At 45.6% G+C, this 24,483-nt stretch overlaps 1 protein-coding gene across 1 annotated transcript; it reads right to left on the bottom strand.

Annotated features, from left to right (window-relative positions):
* Positions 1-59: 59 nt before the first annotated feature.
* MRPS27 (mitochondrial ribosomal protein S27) lies at positions 60-24,281 on the bottom strand. Its single transcript, XM_078885155.1, has 12 exons — positions 24,178-24,281; positions 21,790-21,870; positions 20,401-20,471; positions 20,247-20,305; positions 19,576-19,690; positions 13,516-13,594; positions 11,457-11,572; positions 10,664-10,766; positions 9,112-9,257; positions 6,419-6,628; positions 3,340-3,468; positions 60-763 (listed from the first exon to the last, which is right to left on the bottom strand). The coding sequence occupies exons 1-12, from the start codon at positions 24,236-24,238 to the stop codon at positions 626-628; spliced, it is 1,308 nt and encodes a 435-aa protein (XP_078741281.1). The 5' UTR covers positions 24,239-24,281; the 3' UTR covers positions 60-625.
* Between the last annotated feature and the right edge of the window lie 202 nt (positions 24,282-24,483).

The raw sequence follows: 24,483 nt of genomic DNA, 5'->3' as shown, positions 1-24,483 counted from the left end.
ATGTTCACGTAATCAAAACAGAGCACACAATTCAAAGAAGAGTCATGATGTTTTTTTGTATAAATCCCTTTATTGTTAAATATGGACTGGACTGTTGCCAACTGTTTTTATTGAAGCTATATACTCGTACATTCGTGAGTGCGTATGTCGTCATACTTAAGGAATTCCCCATTTTTTCTCAAAATTCTGTTTCACCAACAACTCGCACAAGACACAACAGCTCCGATGGCAGCCAAATGACGCTGTGATGGCTGTGCCAAAGTATATACAGTACAATCATTCATTTTCCGATGACAAAAGCCCTCGATTTTAAACAGATGTTATATCTTCAACCCTCCACCGTCACAAGCTCGTCGTTTTCTCTTGTGCATCCTGAAAATGTTGAAAGATTTTGACATTGGGGGACAATTCATCCGTTTACCGATTCGACTTTTCATTACTTTTTTACGCACACCCGATTGTCGACGTCCAACGTCAACACCCGGAATCGATCGCCCTCGGCAAAGTCTCACCCCGGCTTCTCCTCGCGTTAGGTCTCCTCCGCTCCGACTCGAGCGCACAGAGGAAGCGCCTGGTCCTGGCAACGGCAGGGAGTGTCGCGCGTAGGCGGCGGCCGCAAACATCTCTACAGCACTTGCTTCTTTGGCGGAACAAACTTAATGCTCTGCAGCTTCTCCTCCAGCAGCTGCCGCTCCTTGGCTCGCTCCTGCGCCGTGGCCTCTTGCAGCGCCAGCTCCTCCCGTTGCTTCTCCCACAAGGCCACCTGAGGACATCGGCAAAAAACATCATCGAGGCGGCGCATCTTCTCGTTCAACCCAAACAACAGGGAGGTTTGGTCACTGGTATCTTCCCAGCCAGCTGGTGGAATCTTACATGACCGTGGTGGAGGAGTTAGGCTCTCAATGTGACAAACTCTTCTTCTTGGTTCTTTCGGTAAAGTCACGTAGAAGGGAAATAATGAAATAATAAAAATAAAACAATCAAATAATTCTCACGACGTTTCGGCCACAACGCAAGCAGCCGTCCTCAGGTGAAGACCAGGTCTGTCGGGGATACAGCGTCTGAATGACGCTGTCTCCCCGACAGACTGTCTCCCCGACAGACCTGGTCTTCACCTGAGGACGGCTGCTTGCGTTGTGGCCGTAACGTCGTGAGAATTATTTTATTATGTTTTATTTTTATTACTTTATTATTTCCCTTCTACGTGACTTTACCGAAAGAACCAAGAAGATCTGTTGACTTTATCGCAAAGTTGTACTGATATTGCGACCCTGGACAAATGATGGGACCGAGTCGACGCACGACCGGGATTTTAACTCCCAGCATTTCTGTTGTGATTCCAGCGCTCTAATTGCAGCGCCACTGGCCCGGGCACAATTATTATAGACCGACTCATATGTATGTAAAGATAACACCAAGAAACAAATCATGGCGAAACATCAGGGTTTAAATATTTGAGCAAAATGCACTTGTCGGTGCAGACGAAGAAGATTTCCATGAATAGAATATGGTCTGCCGCCTGGTGAGATGTCACAATAACACGAGTTATAAATAATTTTAATACATTTAAATATCCCACTGATGTACAATGGGGGAGTGACATCACACTGTGAGTGGGAACATATCAGGAAAGCAGAAATTCTGACATGGGAGAATTCAATTCCGAAATACAATAAAACATAATTGAAAAACGTTAAAAACACATTTACTAAAATGTTGCATGGTAACTGGCTTTGTTAGGCTACAGTGAATTATTAAATACATGTTTATTTTATATCTGTTCATTTAAGAAATTCATTAGAATTATGCTTCTAAACATCTTCCAGAACTGACCACACCCGGTGGAGCAGTGGTCCGTGTGATTAACAGCGATGTCCATGTGCAAAGCAAAAATTGATTACGCTTCTGTTGAAAGCTCAATATAGTTGCCTAAAGTCAACACAAGACACATCACGCTTGCTCGTCACAGCATGGAGCCCAAATCACATTTAGACATCCGTGTGCAGTGCAGCATGCAGATGGCCTTCAGTGGGGGGGAGATGGGGGTGGCCAAGGACTCATTTCAAGAAAAAAAAACAAGAAACGACGTCTGACTCCTCTAATCACTGGAGGTGCTTTTGACAGAATCCATTATTCGTGTTTATCTGCGCAAATAACTTGTGTTATTCATTCGCTACTGCCTATGGATAATAGGATCACTTTGCCATCCTGTCCAGATAACAGCATCGGATGAATCCTCTTATCCGCTTTAATATGCGGATATTAGGATAACATATACAGCTTCCTGCAGTAACATTTCCAGTGACTCCTTATTTACAAATAACAGGAAGAATTCCCTACTACTTCTGGATACCTGCTCTTATCTGGAGATAAGCTCAGTTAAGAGGAAACGGTTGCTGACACTTCTGAGCGACTGATCTCATTCATGGGTCATATTCATAATTGACAGCCCCTTGACAATGCACAGCAGGATGGACGGCCTTGCCATGCCACTTAGTCGGATGGATTGTTTCACCAAAATTCACCACCCTGGCGAGCGCGCGGGTTGAAGGAGAGGTCAGAAACAATTCTGAGATGACAAGCAGCCACGGCTAGGAATTGAACTCGGGGAGGGTTAAGTGCAGTGCGCCAGCCACAGTGCCACCGCTTGCCCCCCTTTTATCCACGGATGAACATAAATAGGAAGAATATATTCGGGGGGAAAAGGATTTTTACACGGACCAATTTGTGAGAGTGTATAACAGAAAGGGTGCGTAAGAGAGGCGTGGATTAGCGGAGCTTCACCGAGTCTGCTATAGGTGTGTACTCTACAACTGGGCTTTCCCTACTCAAGTGGTCGCAGCCCACCGGGGTAACGTCGGTCCACGTTTTAACAATTTATCAACGTCCTTATACAAATTAAGTGGTTGTATGCTCCATACACATGACAGCAAAATATCTTCCACGAGAGATCGCCGGTTCAAACGAAGACTGAGATCTTGTGTGCGTACGTGTGTCGCGCTATCACAACAGTGACGCGCAGAGCTCAATTTAAGACCGAGATGTTACGTGCGTACACGTGTCAAATGTGACATGCAGAGGTAATTAAAATTCCTATTAATCTGGTGTGTACGTGTGTGTCCTAGGTGACAGAGAGGGCGCCGCTTGAGAAGCTCTTTCTACGCCACGTGGGGAATATTGTTCCAACAACAACGGGGCAAGTGCAGCGTGTAAACGACGTCATTTTTGTTTGAATGGAGAAGCTTGGAAAACGTGGAAAAGCTGTACCGCGGTGGGTTGGCAAGGACTGGAGTTTTTTTAGAATCCCATTGTAGCCTAGAGCGCGTGGCCTCCACTCACCTGCTCTCCGAATTCCGCCACCTCCTGCCGTTCGAGCGCTGGCAGCAGCTCCTGCGCCTGAGCCAACACCTCGTCCTTGGCAGAGCGAGATGACAGCCGCCCGCTACGCTCCAACTCCGCGCGCGCCGCCTGCTCGCGACCGCACACAGAGTGCGCGCGCGATGGACCACGCGGGTCAACTCGACATGGGCCACCGATGCCACCACACCTCCCCACACCTCGTCATTTTGCTTCCTTCCATTGCATGCCCCAGCCGTTGTGCAGGCAACACCAGGCCGCAACGGTCCGCGCTGACAGTGTCCCCACCATCTGGCTTTAGCTCTTGCCCTTGGTTACTAATCTCCAATTGCCAACTCCAATTTTTTAATTCGAGCAAGGAAATATCACTGTTGTGCACCAGTTTTGCAAAATAATTATGCTATAAAAAGACCTCTGACGAGATGCAATCGGGCCTGGAGTAATACGATGCTACCCGGTATAGAATTCTCTGCACTCCACCGTAATTTCTGGTTTCTCTTTTTACTTTAGAAATGCAGATTCAGCAAGAGAGCAGCACAGTTGCCGATGTGTTAACAGCCCTTGGACGGCATTATAGAAACAGGAAACATGTAATTAGTAAGTGGGGGCAGTACAGCCTGCTTCTGATTTAATCTAATCAGTGAGATATCTGGATTTATTGTTACAAAAAACACCAGACAGTGTGTTTTTGGTGTCACTATAAAAAATGGTTATTTTGTTAGGCAGCCACAAGGCTCTGTGTGAAATTACATTATCTTCTTCGACATAATTTTAAAATAGGAGAAATTGGAAGCAGCTGTTACTTGTGCTGGTCGGAATGCTTACCAAACCAAAAATACAATGGCAGGCATGCTTGCTTCAGCGAGGGGAAAATCATAAGCACCGTACCTCTTACATCTCCAATTATAAGTGCCAAGATTGAAAGCGCTGCGACAGCAGATGTGTCCCACTGCTCAGCAAAGATGATCGATAAGCAATAGCTATAAGATTTCGCCTCAAATTAGTCCCCCAGGAGGACTAATGGCCTGTCCTGATGCTCCCATCTTTCAGCAGAGGCACAGATGTGACTGCCTCAGTCCAGTGCCATCTGTGGGTTCACCGCATGCCTGCCCGGCTGACGCAAAGTGCCCCTATCGCACGTGGCAACGCTCTCCCGATGCCCACATCCAGTCGTAAAAAAAACACTTTGCCCTTTGTTCGGAAAAAATAGCCCGGACAGTGCGAGCGTTGGTGAGAATTACAGTGGCAAAAGAAATCAATGATTAGAACCGCGTGCCAAAAATGTCCCTCCGCGACCTTCCAAAAGTTTGTTTTGTCGCTTTAATTAGCCCCGAACATTTATCACACAGAGCCTGCTTTCCCGTTTTCATTGCAGCTGTCAGAGCCACTTCAAAGGCAGACAGAAATTATTTGAGAATTGAAATTTCAAATGTACGTGGTGGCCTATATTCCGGGTAAGGCGCTCCCCGTTTCCCGCGCACATTTCTAAGATTACACCGGGGAAGGAGAATTTTAAGGGAACCAACTGCTCACGAGAGCAGATGGCGTGAGTGAAACGAAACCCGGCACCACCCGCACCTCCTCTGGGAGCCGACAGTGGGATAATCTTGCACGTTAAGGATTACCGGGCAGAAGGGAGGAAAAAAAAGACAAACTACTCGAGATGTATAGAATTATACACAATCGTGCGACTGCATGGGGTTTCGTAGTTGTGTTGTAACGCGCTCCGATGCGTTTTCGGGCTCGCACCGCGCGTCGTCCGGCGTCACGCCCGAAGTTTCCAACCACGTGCCGGGGGGATTCACTTGGTAAAGAAGCTCCCATTATGTGGAGCGGAACGGTAGACAGAATTCCGAACAAACATACGGTACAACCGTAAAAAATATTATAGAGTTACAATCAAGTGACTGCGTGCGAATACTTCTACAATCACGTGACTGCGCAGAAAGTGATGGGGAGCGCCACTGTGCTCAGCTTGGAGATGCGATGCTCAGTGAGGCTTTGCGGACTCAGAACGGCGCACGCAAACCTCGAGTGGCTTCGCCGTGCAGGCGCTCCTCCTTCAGGGGCAGCGCCACAGACCCATCAATCATCCCCCAGGTCTGCTCTCAATTAGCGGGGGTTCTGTTGGCCGCCAGCGGTTCCGAGCATGGGAATTATGCGGTGGACTACCGGCCATCATAAACCGAGCCGGCATCGTAAGCGGCGTTCTCATTAATCGTAAATCGCTTTGAGATGTTAAACAAACGGCACATTTTGTTTTGCTGTTACCACTGGGTCATGTTATGCTCGCTCTAATGAAGTGCATATATACAGTGCATGTAAGCGGCCAGTATGTTGCCGTTGAAATATATAAACAAATAATAAAATAGATAATAAAACATCGCTCACTGAAGTCAGCGCTGGAATTGGGTTCCACAACTGCTGCTGAGCATAACTCGTGCAGGAATACGATTTGTACTGAAAATGATCTACGTGTGAAGCCCGTTGTGTGTACGAACGTGTGTGTAACTGCATTTATGTGCGCATGTGTGCTCGTGTATATGTGCGCAACAGAGTTGCAATGATGACTTGTCGCTAATCTGTAATGATTTGATTCGAGGATTGAATATCCTTCCGAACATTGTGAACGCAGCAGCCACCAGCGACTGCAGGAGTAAGGCGAACCCATTACTCACAACAAATCGTCGTCTGTCATGACCTAACGGTTGCTGGGTGAAAGCCTCTCAATTAAAGAACAAATGCCAATTGGAGAGATCATATGGACTGTTGAGAAAAGTCATTGGGCTCGGGCAGGACACGTCGCTAGAAGGGATGATGGCCGGTAGTCGAGCCCAACAACGCATCGGCAGACACAGATTGTTAACGAACCCGACGGGACGCGGAGATGGAACAATAAAATAAGCTCATGTGCAGGAGCTAGATACAACGTACACACGAATAAAAAAAAACGTCGACTCCTAAACTCACGTATCGATGCCACTGAAATGAATCGTTACATCGCAGACACTGCTGGAACACAAACGCGAGCGTGGTAGCGTGGCGGACCGAGGGTCTGTACCTGGAATCGCTGGCGCAGGGCGAGGAGCACCGCCCGGCGCCTTTCCTCCGCTTCCCTCGCGTCCTCCGCTTCCAGCTGCGCCGGCTGTGGCACCTGCACGTCAGCTCTCCCCCCCTCCTCGCTATCGGCGTCCTCTTCCCGTGCGGCGCCTGCCCCCCCCTCCTGCGTGAGCTTCTCAAGCTCCTCCAGCACCGCTGCCATGGCCTCCACCTGATGGGAGAGCAAGCGGGTGACTCGAGTTGTATATATGTATGTTGAACTTCTTTCGCACTGTACATAGCCGACTGTGCTAATCGGAGAGTCACTGAGTTTGCCAGTGTTGAGCTCAGTGACCCTCCAAGTGCTGTTAGAGAGCACCTATGAAGGCCGGCACTGTGGCACACGAGGAGGTGGATGTCCAGCACCACGCCTCCCTAGTGGCGATGTTTACACACCGCATCAGGTACTCATTTGATGCTGAGTCGACCCAGGGGAGGCCCAAGACCAGTTCAGATAATCGTCACTGGTGCTGGTGGCCGTGAGCGGGAAATTGAACGCGGTTCGCCAGGTTCGTAACGCAACGCGCTAACCGCTGCACCGCCGCTCCCCACATTGACCCTCCATGCACACCTGACACCTGCGTGCACCTGGGCTGTGCCACATACAGGCCGCCAGCGCTCGCAGAGGGAACGCAACAACCAGGCGGTGCACCTGAATATTTAGCGTTTAGTTATCAGCACGTGGCCATTCCGTCCGGCCAAAATTATTCACCCCCACCCCTCGCCCCTTCGCAATTTCGTGTAACGATTGTGGGCCGCGATACGACATAAGGACACGCTCTCTCTGTCGAACACCGAGTTTCACCGTTCAATTCCATTCTTGCAAATTGCAGCGATACAGTATGTTCAGGAGCTAAATGCCATTGTCGCCGTCTGCCAGGCAAGGGAAGGGTTCATGAAGTTTTGCCATTCTTCATCTGTTGAATGAGCAGACTACTGTGGTTTAATTTACGGTGATGGTCCATAGTATGGGATGATGCTTGGCCACATTCGCTGTACTGTGGCTTGTCTTTAACTTTCCATTCACGAAGATGTGTGCATCGGCCTGTTGATGTTCTGATGCGGTTGATGGTTCTACCGGTGTCTTAGAGGAATGTAATTTGCATAGTTTGTCAATCCAATACTAGATAAAGCACCACCGCCCCCCCCCCCCCCCCCCCACAATGTTGTGTTGGTAAAAGGGAGTTTCTGACGATACTTCACCATGCTAGTCAGTGGGGGTTGGTGCAGGGAGGGGTCCCAGCGGTGGTTCTGATATCACTCGCCAATGATATATTAGTTGTGGCAGGGAATCAAATGCAGGTCATGGGGTTCATAACGAAGCGCGCTCACCAATGCACTACCACTTTACCCGCATAGAGTTTGCTCTTGAGTGATAACAGCCGCATTCATTACAATGCCAAAAAACGCACCCAACATGAGACATCTGGCACCAGTAAAGTTAATCAAATATTACATGATTCTCATCTGAAGGCTTGTCTGTATTAGTGGCCTGCTGCAAATCTCCATTCATTGTTCTATGTGTGGTAAATGGGATCAGTATATGATAGGAGTGGTTATACACAATTGTGTAAAATAAAGTTTTTTTTTTATACTCTCTTTGAATCAAGTATAACCCTTTAACTATGGCTCCTACTCAACCCAAATGTAATGTGTTGAAACCTCCTAGGCATGTGCAATACTGCTTAGTGAAGATGAAAACAAGCGAGATGATGCACTCTCATGTATGACTTGGATAACTTGACATTCACTTGCCAGCGATGCCTTTAAAAACAAAACACCCACTGGCACAACCCGTAAAATAGAGCATTAAAAACCGCTGCCATGCATGCATGATGCCCGGGTGATGATTAATGATTACAACAGTTAAGAGTGAGCAGTGCTTTGCTTTCACCATCGATTCAAGTTTGCACTGCTTCCTTAGCTTAACGTCCCAAGTGGGCTTACAGATACGGGTGACGCATGGACAAACGAGCTGCCCTACTAATTCAACATTCATTAAAAGGGGGGTTTGCAAAGCCTGCGCTAAGTGAGGCAGAACAGCTGCTTGGATATCAAACTCTGCTCTATGGACTGATTTATTTATTAATGGCACTGGATGATGAGTCACCTGCACACGATCACCCTGAGCCCTCCCCTCTCAGTGAATGTAAGCTATGATTAAATCTTGACTTAAAGCGTTCGTGACTGCAGGAATTAAAATTATTTGGGTCTTTCGGTAAAGTCACGTAGATAGGTTCAAAGAAAATAACAAAAAATCACGAAAAAACTACGACGTTTCGATCGCAACGTCGACGACCGCTTGCGTTTTTATTTTTATTTTATTTTAACCTATCTACGTGACTTTACCGAAAGACCCAATGAATATAAGCTATGATTGTATGGATCTCTAGAGTGGCAGGCATACAAACTCTATCCGTTACAGGGGTGAGCGGGCATTTTCTGTGTCTGCGCTTCGGTTGTGTAATTCCCTAGCGTTGTAAAACACATCTTCCTAAGTCAGTTTATTCTATTTAGCTCTCCTTCTCTCTTGGCCTTGCCTTATCCTTATTCTTACAAGGTGCCTTACATATAAATGTAAATGACTATTATCCCTCACTCGAACTTTACTTCTCATCCTACACTGTCATTTATTTCTTCAAACTCTGTACGCACCGAGTCTGTCGTCAGCTGCAAAGCACCGGGGGGGCTCTGCAGAACTTTGTCCATGACGTCGATGCCCCTGTCCAGGTATCCCGGGGTCCAGATGAGCGGCATGCGGGTAAACACGGCCCGCAGTCCCTTCGTCAGCTCCACCTTGCCTGCCGGCCAGGAGCACAGCACCAGACGACAACAGCCGACAGTGATAAACCTTGACAAAGTGAGCTGGGATAGCCACCGATGTCACTGCAGGATTTCAAGAAAGGGCAGAATCAATGGTCTATAACGAATTTATGTTGAAAACACTGCCAATTTTCACCAGTGGGCCCCCTCTGTATGCGTGGGCTACAAACATGAAGTAAGATGATGTATGGCTTCCATCCCGACAGCTTTACATGCATTGTAATGTCCCTGATGTGGGAGAGAAATACACGAATGTGAACACTTGAGGTGACCTGGAAAAAGACAAATGTAGGCTATGTTTTTAAAATTATTTTCTTGGAAATATTTTAAAAATATTCCGGTGCACATTTTGTGTTCAAATATAATTTGTAACCATTTTTTGTATTTAATAAAAAACATGTTAATAACACGTTGCCAGAATGCTTTCCAATTGGCTCTATCTTCCCTGTAATGTTGCGTTCTCTACAATTATGACAATTATCATCAATGGCGAGCATTGTCTTGTTGCGTTGTTTGGCAGAAAAGTTCTAACTGCGCTGTGAAATGAAAACAATGCCTTTGGTGCGGTATAGAGGCGTTTGATGCGTAATGAAAAATGTGCACTTGTGAGATGGATGGGTGGCTTGGAAGTGAAGAGGACTGAGTCGGCATTGTCAAGATTCGAGGTTCGAATTTGGGCAACCATCCACGATTAAACCAGGTTCTGAAGTTGAATTAGTAGTCTCAACCTGGTCGCCAATAACTTCACAACAAAATACAAACTTCAAATTAAAGTTGGGTTTTCGCTGGAATTTTGTGTTGACATACATGCGATAAACATCGATACAGTAGCTCGCGTGACAAAGTGCAGCGCGCCTCGTACGGACAAGGACGCCCCTTGAAAGGATCTTGGAAGTGGTTCTTTGATATCACCTTCCTTGGGCTGTTCTCTAACATGTGGCGACAGTTACGAATGCACACTGCATCCCGTGCTGTGATGCCAAAAGCACAATAAAAATATATAATTGGGATTTTTGTTTTGTTTATGTGTACATGATTAGACCAGGTTTCTCAGTGGGCTATGTACTAATTTAGTCTTCGGTGCTGGGATGAGGCTGAACAGCATGCAATAATACATTTGTAAGACTGGTGTTTTTCTGGTCACTTACAAGTGATGGGGCTGAGACCATAAATTCATGACACCTGAGAACAATGATGTTAAGCATGGTTAGCTGCCTAGACTAAAAAAATACAAACCCCACCACACCACCTGCACATCAACAGTGCTGGTTAAGTGCTCTGACATGGCTACTGCCCCACTTAGCCAAGCGGCCAAGTACAAGGGGATGCCGCCCTCTAGTAAATATTGAGCGGGCGAAATGGGGGGGGGGCGGGTGCCGGGTACCGATTTTGGCGTAGCCCATGAGCTGCGAGCTGTATCCGGCCGTGGTGTTCTGAGCCAGCCCGGCCAGGAGCAGGGCTGCACCGATGTTCCTGTCCTCTTGCCACTGTCCCGGCAGCGAGCAGACACCGAGCGCAGAACACACATGCATGCACCCCGCAGGGTACTTAGGAGGCACACTGCTCACTGGGAAGATGACCTGTGCACTTTTTGCATGTATAATGGAGCACCATATGTATGTGTGCTAAACTTATTTCGTAACTGTACGTAGCCAACCGTGCTAATCTAATTCGCAAAGGAGATCTGTGATTAAAGTGTCTTTTTGCCCCTTTCTATGGAAGGTTAAAGCATGAATTAATTAGCTATGTCCATCTGTTTGTAACGTGCGGGGGTGGGGGGCATGAAAACTCTCCTAACGATGATCCAATATGAACTTAAGTGGAGTATTAAATTGTGGTGCTATCCTTTCGAAAACCAGCTGCATTGATCAAAGAGTTGCCCAAAACGAGGTGAAAGCCGTCTCGTAGTGCGGCTTAATATCATTACCGCTAATTAAATCATCTCCCGGATGGATGCATGTTGGGAATGTGATGCACAAGCCGTGCAAACGCATATTTTTTCCTCGTTTCAACTACAAAATCTCCAAAATGCTGCCTCGCGCACGACGTATGACGTCCGCTGCAGCTAGAAGCATCGCTGTTTGAGGTCTGCATGTGGGGGGACGTGGTTCACGTGCGCTTGATTGCCCGCTCGGCTGCCGGGGGTGGGCACGGACGGGGCGGCACTGCGGGCATACCGACACGTCGGGCTGGCCACTCAAGAAGCCGTGCAGGGCGTGCAATGCCAGCAGCTGCGTGGACGTCCAGTCAAACGCCTCCTGCAGCATCACCTCCACGGCCACATGAGCGGCGCCTGCACCCGGCCGTCCAGGTCAATGACATCAACAACGTCCGTCATTCGCTACACTGGGCAGCAGAGTGGCACACTGGTAACACTTGCGGCCTCACACCAAGGAGGGCCCAGGTTTGATTCCCGACTTGGACGCTTTACTGCGCAGAGTTTGTATGTTTTCTGCCTGCTCTTGTCTGGATTCTCCAGTTTCCTTCCATAGATATAAAAAACACACAATGGAACTGGTATAGGCCAAACATTTAGGTGCTGAAAAATTACCTGAAAATTACTCAATCGGATTACACTTAGGAACGTCACGGTCTACTCAGTAAAGTTGGCAGGACCCTCCTGGCCTGAAAAATAGTCTTGAGACTCAGGCTTTGTTGGGAAAACAAGCCTAATAAAAATAACAAGTGATGGTGACATCACCACAGCACTTGTGCCAAGCTAAGTGCACTTTGAAGGCATGTCAAATACTCACTGGAAGGTCACAGGACAGACCCAGGTGTTTTAGGTTAAATGACTAAGATGACCGGCAGACGCATCACCTGTGTTCCCCACTGTTGGCAAAGAGGAGATCCAGCCCTTCCAGACACACAATATCCACCATTCGCCACTAAGTGGCGGTGACGTCACCATGGCGCTTATGCCAGGCTATGTGCACTTTAAGGCCACGTGAAGTGTCGAACATCCGCTGGCAGGAGGCCACGGGATAGACCCAGGTACCATGGGTTGACTGACTGGGACTCGAATGCACATATATACACACACACATATATACATGAAGAGTGTGTTCCTTATTTGATGGTTGGAATTGTTTCTTGTTACTGAACTGTGCATAACCGTGAATGTTAGCCTAATCAAAGGACATGCAGGGGTTGCTACCATGCTCCCTATTTCAAATAAGGACACCACCCTAATATATACGAACGCAGAGAGACAAGTCTGCTTTAAAGACTGGATAGACGGTGTTGCAAATTCTGTGAGAGAAAACCTCTTTAGAGCGGTGGGGAAAGAAGAGGGTGGGGCCAGCCCCACACATTACATTTGTCTCCTCACTGACAATATCTATGTAAGGCACTGTCCTATTTTTTTTATTATTTGGTGATAATACATTTTAATTGTGCTTGCTAACTCAACACCTTTGTAGTGTTGTAAAGGACGGACTTCTAAACTTATTTATGGCACACACTGTTTATTATCTTAATACACAGTCCCTATCACACAAAGGGGTATATGGTCCCCTCACCCGTTACCCTGAGGAGGTGCAGCCTCCGGACCTTGCAGGCTATCTAATCTCCCTGCTATCCCAGCGTCCTCTGGCTGGACCTAGGGGATCTCTCCCTGACCACTGGTTACACTGAGCCCTAGCCCTGATAAGGGCTGGAGGGCTTGGTCCAGGGTCCTAGATGTCTTCGGCCGACTTGGGTCTTCGTGTAGCAGAACTGGCCAAGAGCTCTCAGCGCTCTGGCTTTTATACCTGTTCGTGGCCGGGTTGTCCAATCCCCGGCCACCTTGTGGGACCCTCTGATTGGTCCTTCCCAATCTGGCGTTTGGATCCTACCTCACCCCATTTGACCCTGACCGTTTGATTGAGCGGGAAAACCTTGTTTACGATCCGCTCTCTCACAGTTTGCGAACAGCGAGTAGTTAACACCACTACACCTTCATCAATAACACTGCCTTACAGGTGACGTTTCAGGAAACGGCCCTTCTTCATGGGACATTTTAAATTATCTCAGCTTAATTAGACACATCCAGACTGGGTTACAATAACAAACCCAATTCTGTACAAGATCACATGACAAAATTAGGAAGTTTGCCTTGATCAGCCAAATTACAGAGCACAAGTAACACAACTCTTGTTAGACCAGATGTTGTTTTGTTACTAACTTCTTTAAAATGTGAATGTGCCACAGCGCTGTGTGATAAACACCTTCTGATCTGTCAGAGGCTTTCGTTACCTTTGAAATCGTCTGCCTTGATGTATGTGTCCAGTAGGAGGTTGAACCCATAGGGGTCAGGGAAAATTCCATACTGCACCTAAAATAACAGAGGCGCCACACAGTGTGCACGAGGGTCAAATGTTCACAGTCATTTCATACAAATTAATAAAATTTTATTTTATTCAATACAAAAAAATTAAAGCCATCACAAGCACCTTTTGTGAACAAGTGCAAAGGATACACCATACAGTACCAGGTGGATTTTAAAACAATTAAACAGAGGGTATAATGAAATGTCTTCATTCATTGTCACTATACATTTTTTACTACACATTAATTTTATTTTATAGCTAGTTGGCACAAAATTAAAGCTTTATCGGGGCCAAGTCGGAACTTTATTTTTCCACGTAAAAATAATGCCACTCAGCCGAAGTGAATACGAAGTCTAACTGGGGCCCACTGCTGTGCTGCATGGGCTCATTATGCAGAGGTGCACAGACGGGTCACTCAACTCACAAAGCCAATACCTCAGCGCAGCATGAGGCACTGCATTAAGAATGGCTTAGCACTACAGGCTAAGATGCCTTATTCCCAGTAATGCACTTTATGATGCATTAAACGATTAGATATTAAGGGATTACCAATTATACAATTCTATTTATAATAACATTACCTGGTCAGGCCGTAAGATCATCGTTTAGTAGACAAGCCCACAATAATATCCTTTCGGCCGGAAAATATAATTGAGACTAAAGAGCGTTTTTCAGCAGGGTACTGGATTAGGATAGATGGCACATTTCTTCATGAATATTGTCCATGTGTGTTGTAGAATATCCACACACACAAAGGAAGACCATTTTCATTCATTCTGTGTGAAATTCCCACCGACACAAAGCACACGCCTGTGAATGTGACATGCTCATTCTGAGAAAAAATGCTGTTCTGTGAACCACCCATCTTACATCTACTGCACAAATGTATTTATGCAAATTCCCAGCTTCATGGTGTACTGGGAAATAGCTGGATTAGCAATTCCCAAGTTGGACATTTTGCACAAGATGAGATGTGAACAATCCACTAACCTTGCTTACAAAGCCAAAGTTTGCAGGCTTATGTCACCTATAGCCGTCATTGATGAATTATTTTATAATTTACAGGTTTTTGTTAATCCACTGCCAGATGAAAACCTCCTCATGCCATACGCCGAGTGCAGGTTGGTGAACAGAGGGGTACAGGATTGGTTGAGATATCACTCACCACTGATATATTATAGCTGTGACTGGGAGTAAAACTCAGGCCACGATATTCATAGCACAAGTACATGAACCCCTGCGCAACAACTGCCCAATCCAACTGTCAATAAACCTTGTGATAACGGGACCCTGCGGGGTGGGCTGGTAGGAATAATACTAATACCGGTAGAGGGATATCGACCGCACACACACGCACACGCGCACACACGCGCATAAACGTACACACGCACACACACACGCACACACACCGCACGCACACACACATACATGCACGCACGCACACGTAATGAAGTTGTGTTGCTACGCTTCCAGTTCGCCGTGAATAATGATCCGAAGCTCAATAGCGCCCATTCATCACGCCGCTCGAGTGGGCCGGACACGCACACACGTACGCACACACACGCACACAGTCACACATATACACACACGCACGCACACACGCACACACAGACACGCACACACACGGGCATACACACGCACACACACGCACGCAAACACACACGCACACACACACACGCGCAGGGGGAGCGGGCGGCCATCTTGTCGGACGGACAAACGGACGCGGACGGACGGACGGACGGACAAACGGACGCGGATGGACGGACGGACAAACGGACGCGGACGGACAAACGGTCGGACGATATAATCTATTGGTGGTCTGGTCCACTTCGTTCCTACCAGTAAAAGGACTGCCTCATTTGTAGTACATACAGATGCATGCCAAATTTGCACACACACATACATAAATATTGCCAGGATGTATATCATTAAAACACAGAAAAACTAACATTTATAATACAGCTTTATTCGCATTTGACACTCAAGCCAAGATTCGAGCTAATGGAATTATGGATAATTCGACACTTGTTTTTTTTACCAAAATGCCACATTTCATGTCCAATATCCGAACAAAATGTCAGCACAAGTCCTTAAGCACTCCCAAGTGATCCAACGGGCATTACGATACAGATGATACTTCACGGAAAATTCCAAACTCTGTTGCCATATAAAAAGTTTGGACTTGGTCCAACAATAACTTTCAGTGAGCTGTGAAACTCTGCTGACATTAAACTGACCATCTCAACACGTCCATGTGCTTGGACTGTGACATGCGGGACGCAAAACGAGCGCACCGCGTGTTATGACCGTATACCAGACAACTGCCCCCGTGCTCATTATGCACAGCCCAACCTACTCATGCACGTGCAACCACTCGGGCGGCGATATGGCATTTTCCGCTTCTTGCAGGGGTTCATGGTTCGAATCCATGGGCCGCCCAGATTAATACTCCATGTAAAAGAACAGTAAAAATACGTGCCATCTGCTGCACGGTGGACGTTCAAGATCCCGTAACGTCGATCGCAATAGTAAATCGTTGTGTATCGGCGTCCAGGTCCACATTTGCCAAAATAAAAATTTTGCCGGAAATTAGTCAACTGAAATATACAGAGCAATCATCGCACTCAACTGCCAAAACTTGGCAGGACCCTCCATAAAGAGTAATGGGAATCAGTGAGGCCTTCCTGGATAAACAAGCGTAATAATAATGAAAAGTCAATAGGTCAGCCCAGCTAATGCCAGAGATGCCACCATGCCTAGCCGTTAAATGTTCTAGGAAATGCTCGAGTGATTGCATGGTCACTTTTTAAGCTCCAAGATCCCGTGTCCCACTGTCTGGTTTTATGCATCTCTCTCCATGTGCCACTAGTCCGGGTAACCTGTCCTCTATTTTGCACATGCGCCTCAGCCATCGCAAACCCCTCTTCCTTCCCGATAAAATCTATAGCACTTTCTTGCCTAAATATAATTCAAACTTCCCAGTTGCTTGTCCTACCATGTGTGAAATTCCAAGCATCATCCCTATGTACCTGTATTCAAATGTCAGAAGGTTATTTTCTAATTGCTTTGATAAAGTCCAGCCCTCTAACTTGCACAGATGTGAGTCCTGTCTCAACAATTCACATTTTAACATGAAAGTTGACCACTACATCATTTCAGGGTGGTTTACGTAGTCCCTCATAATCACATCTGACTAAATAACCTTCCACTGACATAAAACAGCTAAAACACACTGCAAAATGTCCTCTCAACCAAGTGGCATTCACGATGATTCAGCTCAACAGACATCTTCTCAACTGAGGTCTTAACATTTTTTTTATTTTGCCGAGTTTGGCATTGTCAACTTCGATCCAGCGGCACAAACTTGGGCTCGGGAAAAGTCTGTGCTGCCAAGTGAGATATCAACTGTCATTGCCGCAAAATATGCAGAGGCGACAGTAGAGCAAGTAGGTTACATATATATGCACCATCTGAGCGTTACCCTGGTGCAAAAGTGAGCTTCCTCTGCATACTCGGTTTTCCTCCCACGTGTTAAAGTACTTTTTTGTTAATATCAGGCCAAATATCCACAAAAAGACCAATCTTAAAAAGTATCAAGTCATTCAAGCTTTTCAGGTAAAAAAATATATTTTCCAGACCTGGGTTAAATTTTAAATGCGTCATTTGTAATGGATTGCAATGAAGACGTAGTTGTAATTTCATCAAACAATGCTGCTGTAATTGTAAGTAAAAAAATTATATTTTACCACGTAAAGCAGACTGAGCTATAGCTCTTTTTCAGAAGTGACCTGGCCACAAATGATAGCTCAACTAAGTAGGCTTATCACGTGGAAATGTATAACAGCCAAATACTCTAAACATGTTCATTGTAAATGAAACCAGGTCTGCTTTGTTCACAGACAGTTCGGTAGCTTGAATATTTCTATTTTAATGCTATAAGGCAAAAGCATTATCCACAATTTATTGCAAAATGATCCTGACAGTACACACTAGCACATGGCATTAACAATAAAATTGCATAACGGTTAAATCCTTGATGGCTGAAAGTTACACCCTAATGCATAATTAATGTATCATCTAATTAAAGCCCTGACCTTCCTTGTACACTTTTTACTTTGCAGTGACCGATTCCATCAATACAACATTCAATGTTTCACTGTTCTCACCTGTGCTTCAATTGGGGCCACTATTGAAGTTCCATCACGAGGGTACCAACATCAGGAGGTGAAAAAAGCTCAAATTGCCTTGGGGTAATATGTAGGTCTAAAAGGGAACAATTTAATAGAGACACCATAACTCTAATGGATCAATGAGTCCATAAGCTGGTTGGGAGGCTGCTGTTACCAGGCCACACTAAACCGCGATATCACAGCCCATTTATGGAATGCACGCTGCTCACAATGCTTTAACACTAATGCTTGTTCTTACGCACACAGAGATATGAACACCAACACAACCACTAATGCATCTTGTAAGTGGATTAGGAGACCACACTATAAAAAAGCACGAAAACAAAGATAACCTTAAATGTTCCACACCAAAAGTCATAATTCAAAAGTGGCAGCCAGGCAGCATCAGCCTAGCGGTGCACATTGAAGAAGCTGACCTAGCGTACTCAAGCCGGCTGTTCGTGAAGGCTGGCAATCACATAAATAGGCACTGTGTATGGGAGTGTCCCTTAGTGTCGAGAAAAAAAAAACTACCTGTGCATTTAAAACAGCGATATCAGCAGGGTTGGTAAGAATCACCTGTAAAGGACGCCAACAGAATATCTGGATGTTGACAACTCCGTAATGTTGGTATTTCTCAACTTTTGATTTTAATTGATATTGCATATACATACATAGCACTAAAATAAACAGTACAATGAATAATAATGTAAAGCCCTTTGCCAAGCCCTCCTCAAACCATGCCAGGGTTATTTGATCAGGACAGGACATGTTCAGATATCACTCACCACTGCCTTTAGTCATGGCCAGGGATCCAACTCAGGTAGCAGGGGTTTAAAGCAAAGTGCACTAAACAGTGCACTGTAATGCCCTAAACACTGTGCCACTGCTGTATACAAATTATACTGCAAGCAACATTAGCATGCACATAAAAGACTAGGTAAAACAAACTCGAAATTGTTTAATGCTCAGCCAATGCCCTGAACTTGCCATGGGACAATAAATGTTCATTATTTATATCTTGAAAGGTCGACTGAAAATTATTACTTTGGGGTTTGCAATGAATAGTTTTTTTTATTTGGGCCAACACATAAAAACACACTCCTTTGAATGATGTTGCATGCTTAATCTAAGTACTCCTCTTTTAAAAACCACCCATCCGATATCTACCACACAAATGTGTTCATGCAAATTTCCAGGTTCGTGATATACTGGGCAAGTCTAACGTTAATGCTGGTATTCCTCTGTCCATACTTTGACCATGAGCTAAACATTTGTACTGTAGTGCATGTGGTACTGTTCTGAATTGCAAAAAACGTCCAAGTCAGTGACAAAATAATAAATGGACAAGGGCCTTGATAATATAGTTCTGAAACACATTTGTCTACAAGGCCCACAGGTTGCATTATATTAAGTTATATTGGTTTGCGACACCAAGATGTTTGCACATGTACATGTTTAACTATTGTCTCCAGCTCCCAACTTTCTCTGTTTATCTCCCAGGTCTCTCACCTCCATACCTTGCCTACATCTCTTATCTCATGTCAATATCTCATCGTGTCTCTGGGGGGTGAAATCTCTTGAAAGTGTCATTAATTGGACATAAAATTCCGAGAGCCTTCGTGGGCCACCTCTGGCCCACTGGTAACCAGTTACAGAACGTTCTGTATATCATTATAATACAGTATAGCATTGCGTTATAGAGCATTGTGTATTTTTGTATGTGTTGAGATGTGCTCGATGCATTTAAGAGTTTCTTTATACATTCTAAATGCATTGTACAAGGATAAGAAACGTGAGCCTGCGAAACAAGCTACCTTGTTCTGAATCGTGTACAGCGCCTTATCCTTGGCTCCGTACTGGAGGCACTTGCGCAGCCAGTTGTGGATTGTCCATTCCCGAAGACACCAACAGTTCTCGCTGTGACGAAACCTGCAGAACATCACGCCGCTGCTCGCAAATTCTCGACAGACCTTTTTTTATTGTCAAATATAAAGCAATACTGTAACCTCTAGCCTGGAGAATGACAGAATATGGATTGCTAAGCTCAGGTGAACAGGGCCTGTTTGTAAACATGCATCATTTTGAGTTGTAATAGTAATTTACAGCACTTTTTCAATCGACCGCTGCCACGTCTGTCGTGGGGTTGTTTCACCACATTCACAATGCTGGTTAGTGCAGGTTGGCAAGGGTTCCCAGGACCAGTTCTGATATCAATCACGACTGATATTAGCCATGGGGCATGGTCAGTTGGTTCACAGTGATTTGCAATGTGTGAACCAAAGTGTAAATGATCCACTCAGAGTAGTAATATGTAGAGAATACCTTTTGAAAAAAATGAATTGAAATCAAATCTTAAAAAATTAAGGTCATGAAGTTGCCATGTGCTAATTTACCCCATCAAGTACCACCACACATCCTGAAGCAGTTTAAAACTACTGTGTATGTGACGTTTGCATCTGTATACTCTGAAGGTAACAGCTCGTACTTGTATAGGTAGTATTCCGCCTGATCCACTTCCTCACGTGATGAAATGTTGTCAACAAACTGCAATGCAAATTGCAAACAAGTCACGCATCCTGTACAGGAGGACATTCAAAGTGGTGCTTGGAAATGTAAAGCTTCCTGTAAGCAGAATGTACCCTTGCAATACTTAGGGAGCTGACAGGCAACTTTGAGTCATGGAGTCCATCCATCAGCTTGGCCAGCTTCACTGAAATGATGCCAAAGAGACGTTGCACAACAGAAATGAATTACTGTGGCCAAAACATTATAAAACTCACTCACGCACAAGCATGAATGTGATCAGGAGTTGAACTAATCCCCAGGTTTCACATGCCCAGCTGCCGGCACCAGATTTCTGTGGCTATTGTGGCTAACTGAATTAATTGTGAGACCCATGCATATTTAACATTTATGCGCAAATTAATTATGCACGGCCATCACTAGTGCCTCTTGGCAAAATCTAGTACAGGCAGCCCAGTGCACCAACATGCAAGCTAATTCAGTATTGATTTTGATGTCCAAAACTTGTGGAAAATTCTATGAAGTAATACGTATTTAATGCCTGAAGTGGGTCAATAGTGCAGATATATTTTGAACTGTGTAGAAATCATAATACAACAAACTCATCTTTTTTGCTGCATTATAAATCCATAAAGTTGTAAGTAACTGAGAAAGTATTGTGGTTAATGCAGACATCATTCCTTGTAAAAGGTTTGAGTTTGGTGTTTTAACATCTCAACACCTGTTTTGTTGCCAGAAAAAAGGGGAAAACCTATTCTCATATTTTGGTACTGGCAAAGGAGGTCCCATGATGTAGCTGCTCACCCCGAGCTCTCATTACTCTGATAGTGCGTTGTTTTTGTGCTGTAAGCCTTTTGGCGTCCTCTGGTCTAACATCGTTTTGAGACTATGCTCAAAAGAAAGCTGTCTCTGGTGTGGACCAATCAGTTTCAAAGACAATGCATATATTATCAGAGTATGTTTTTTTGCATTCTGACTGTAAGTATTGTGGTTAATGCAGACATGATACCTTGTAAAAGATTTAAGTTTGGTGTTTTAACATCTCAACACCTGTTTTGTTGCCAGAAAAAAGGGGAAAACCTATTCTCATAACTGACAAAAGTTCAATGCCATTACGCAAAATTTTATATCCATGTAAATGTATTACGATGTTGCAGAAATCAGTTTATTCGCTGTAACCTGGCTATTGTGTTAATAAAAAAACTAGGCGCAGTCATCCGCTTCACAGTGAATGTCTGAGATCCCATTACATAATTCGCAAGAGTGGACCATTGTGTGCCAGCGTCACGGTCCTGAAAACATTACCCGCAAATTACTCAATTGGAATATACACATCAACCATCACCCCCCTACCGTGAAAACTTAGCAGGACCTTCCTGAAAAACATGAAACGCAGTGAGGCATCCTGGGTAAAAAAAGCATGATAATAAGAAAAATGTCCTCAGTCGCTCTATTGCTGCAGTCATCCTCTACTGCGGTGTGTATTGGGCTGAGAGCAGCCAGACCTAGGCTGTGTGGCTCTGGCTTGCGAGTCTCCTCCCATCGCGCCGGGTCCGTGTAGGCAGCTGACAGGAGCGTCCGCCGCGCTGCAGGGCAACACCAAAAGCAATGTTTAGCCTGTGGCACTGGAGATTTTCCTTCATTCACAAACAACTATCCTCAGCAAAGTCTTCAGCACCGTCCCACAAAGGGTCGCCCACCTATGATGTACAAAACAACCAGGACATATCATGGAAAAATAATCTCACAAGACCAGAAGAGGGGAGAACTACATGCAAATGCATTGTCACGAGTGCTGCATTATTCGGCAACTGCCAAAAACCCAGACTGTTAATATGCCATGAAGGTAGACTTCCCGATTTTCCGTGAGAACGATCCTGAGAAAAGCAGGGAAGGGGCAACTGTGACCACATACACAGGAAGGCGACTGTGTACACAGGGACTCGTTCATTGGCCTCATCGTGTTATCGTGGTGTCTCCACATATATGGTTTCCAGAGGTAGATTTTGCAGGAATGGGCATTGGTGACTGCAGTACTGTATACATTACTGCATTACAGTATACAGTACTGTGCTCATGAGCCATAATGACAAAAGACCATATATCTTGATTTGAAGCTTTCGTGACTGCAGGAATCCATACTCTTTGGTTCTTTCGGTAAAGTCACGGAAGTAGAAAAAATAATAGATCACGACGTTTTGATCGCAACACAAGAAACCGTCTTCAGGTGAAAAAGAGACGGTTGTTTGTGTTGCGATCGAAACGTGTGATCTAGTTTTTATTCTACCTATGTGACGTTACCGAAAGAACCAAAGAGTAAAGACCATATATGTTTACCACTATCATTAACTGTCATTCGGTTACATTTGCTCAAATATATTTGATATGGTGACCTAAGACAGAGGACCAAAATGTACTTCTTCACGAATTACTGATGGTTCTTGCATATACTGGACATCTGTGAAAAAGACCTTCACAGTTGTTTGGAATCCTCCAGTATAAATATTCTGATATGCAGAGGCTGTGTGCTTTCAATACGTTTTTGCTCAAAAGTTGCCACAATGGAAAAGATGATTCTGGAATTGAAACATCACAAAGAATCTCAACTCTAGGAATCGATACCTCACAGACGATGACCGAGCTCCACGTGGTGGAGGTGAAAACTCAACGCTTCTCTTTTTGAGATTAAAGCTCAAAGAGAAGCCTCGAATGGCGCCCGTCACTGAACAGCGCGAATTCATATTTTGCAATGATACCGCAACAATTTAGACCAAAGTGAACAGAAAGGCTGACAGTGGCTCTGACGTAAGACCTGTCATGACCGCGTTCTCACCGCTCACACGTGGTTTTGAGTGGAATATAAATACGGCGGGCAAACATTTAAAATGGTGACGCAAACACAACCATAACTAGTCTGTTTTTCTATGGTTGTACATTACAAGATTGTAGCGTCTGTAGTTCTTGTAAATTATGCGTTTAAAGTTTTAGTCGAACGCGTCATTTTGTGTTAAGTTCTTTCGCACTGTACGTACTGCAGTCGAGGGACATCAACGTTGCATTGCTGTAATCAGTGTAATGTGACTACATATCAATGACAGCACAACTCCATAGTAGAGCGCACGATCATCACAAGCCAATGTAAATCCACTGCTGGAGGAAGGTATCCCCTAACCGTCGTAATATTATCACGATCATCCGCTGTCATAATCGACCTAGCACCTGCACATCAACTCCTTATTTCACCGCTCAGTCTCCTTCAGTGGATGTACTCCGTCCGTTTGAATGGAACGGGACTTGCAAGTCCTGCTTTGCCATGAACGAAACCTTGAAAACTCGGGTGGTACAGTACGGGAAAACGATGGTTGACACTTTTTCCAGACCAAATCCAAATACGTTTCTCAAGTCAGCCTACGTCTGTCGCAACTGTGCAATGCACTGTAATAGAGTTCAACACAATACCAGATCTCGGTACAAAACAAACCGTGCTATCTGCCCAAAGATGCACATTCCAAAGCAGCCAAAATTGTCACAGCCGCTGTCAAACCCGGACAGGTGGCAACACTCCAGGCAACATATAACGACGCAAAGATCCCTACACACAAAACACGAAGGAGCCATCGCAGCAATACAACTCTGCTGCTCCAGTCGCGGCTGTCTGCTTTGACCGCCTGACCGTGAAATCGTGAAGTCGTTACTCTGCGTCGACTACATGAGCCATACTCGCGAAAGAAGACGCCTCAATGGGAAAATACAGCATGCGTGCGGGCGCGTCAGCAGCTCGACACAAGATGTGCGTGGTTATAGCGCCGCGTGTTGAGACATGCACAGAGGAGGAGGATGAGTGAGGATGTTGAGTGAGGAGGAGGAGGAGGGAGGGGAAGCGCCGAGCTTACGCAGACAGACTGCGCGCCGCGCCGCGAGCAGACAGCGAAGTCGTGTTATGGGCGCCGCCATCTTGACCGGACACAAACTCCACGCGTCGCCCGGGGGTCGAACAGGTCAGCCAATCGGGAGGGGGGAGGGGGGCGAGGTACGCGCGTCACGTGCGCGGCGCGAGGCCAATGAGGGAGCGACGAGGTTTGAGTGGCGGGCCGAGAGGGAGGTGTGTTGGGATGCGAGTGACGTCACAGATTGGGGGGGTCGGGGGGGGCGGCAAGTGACGTCATACATTCTAGATTTGAAGCTTTCGTGACTGCAAG

The sequence above is a fragment of the Lampetra fluviatilis genome, chromosome 3 (genome assembly GCF_964198595.1).
Source record: "Lampetra fluviatilis chromosome 3, kcLamFluv1.1, whole genome shotgun sequence".
Taxonomy (NCBI): Eukaryota; Metazoa; Chordata; class Hyperoartia; order Petromyzontiformes; family Petromyzontidae; genus Lampetra; species Lampetra fluviatilis.
The sequence above is the reverse complement of the archived record's forward strand: the minus strand, read 5'-3'. Positions and strand labels throughout refer to the sequence as shown.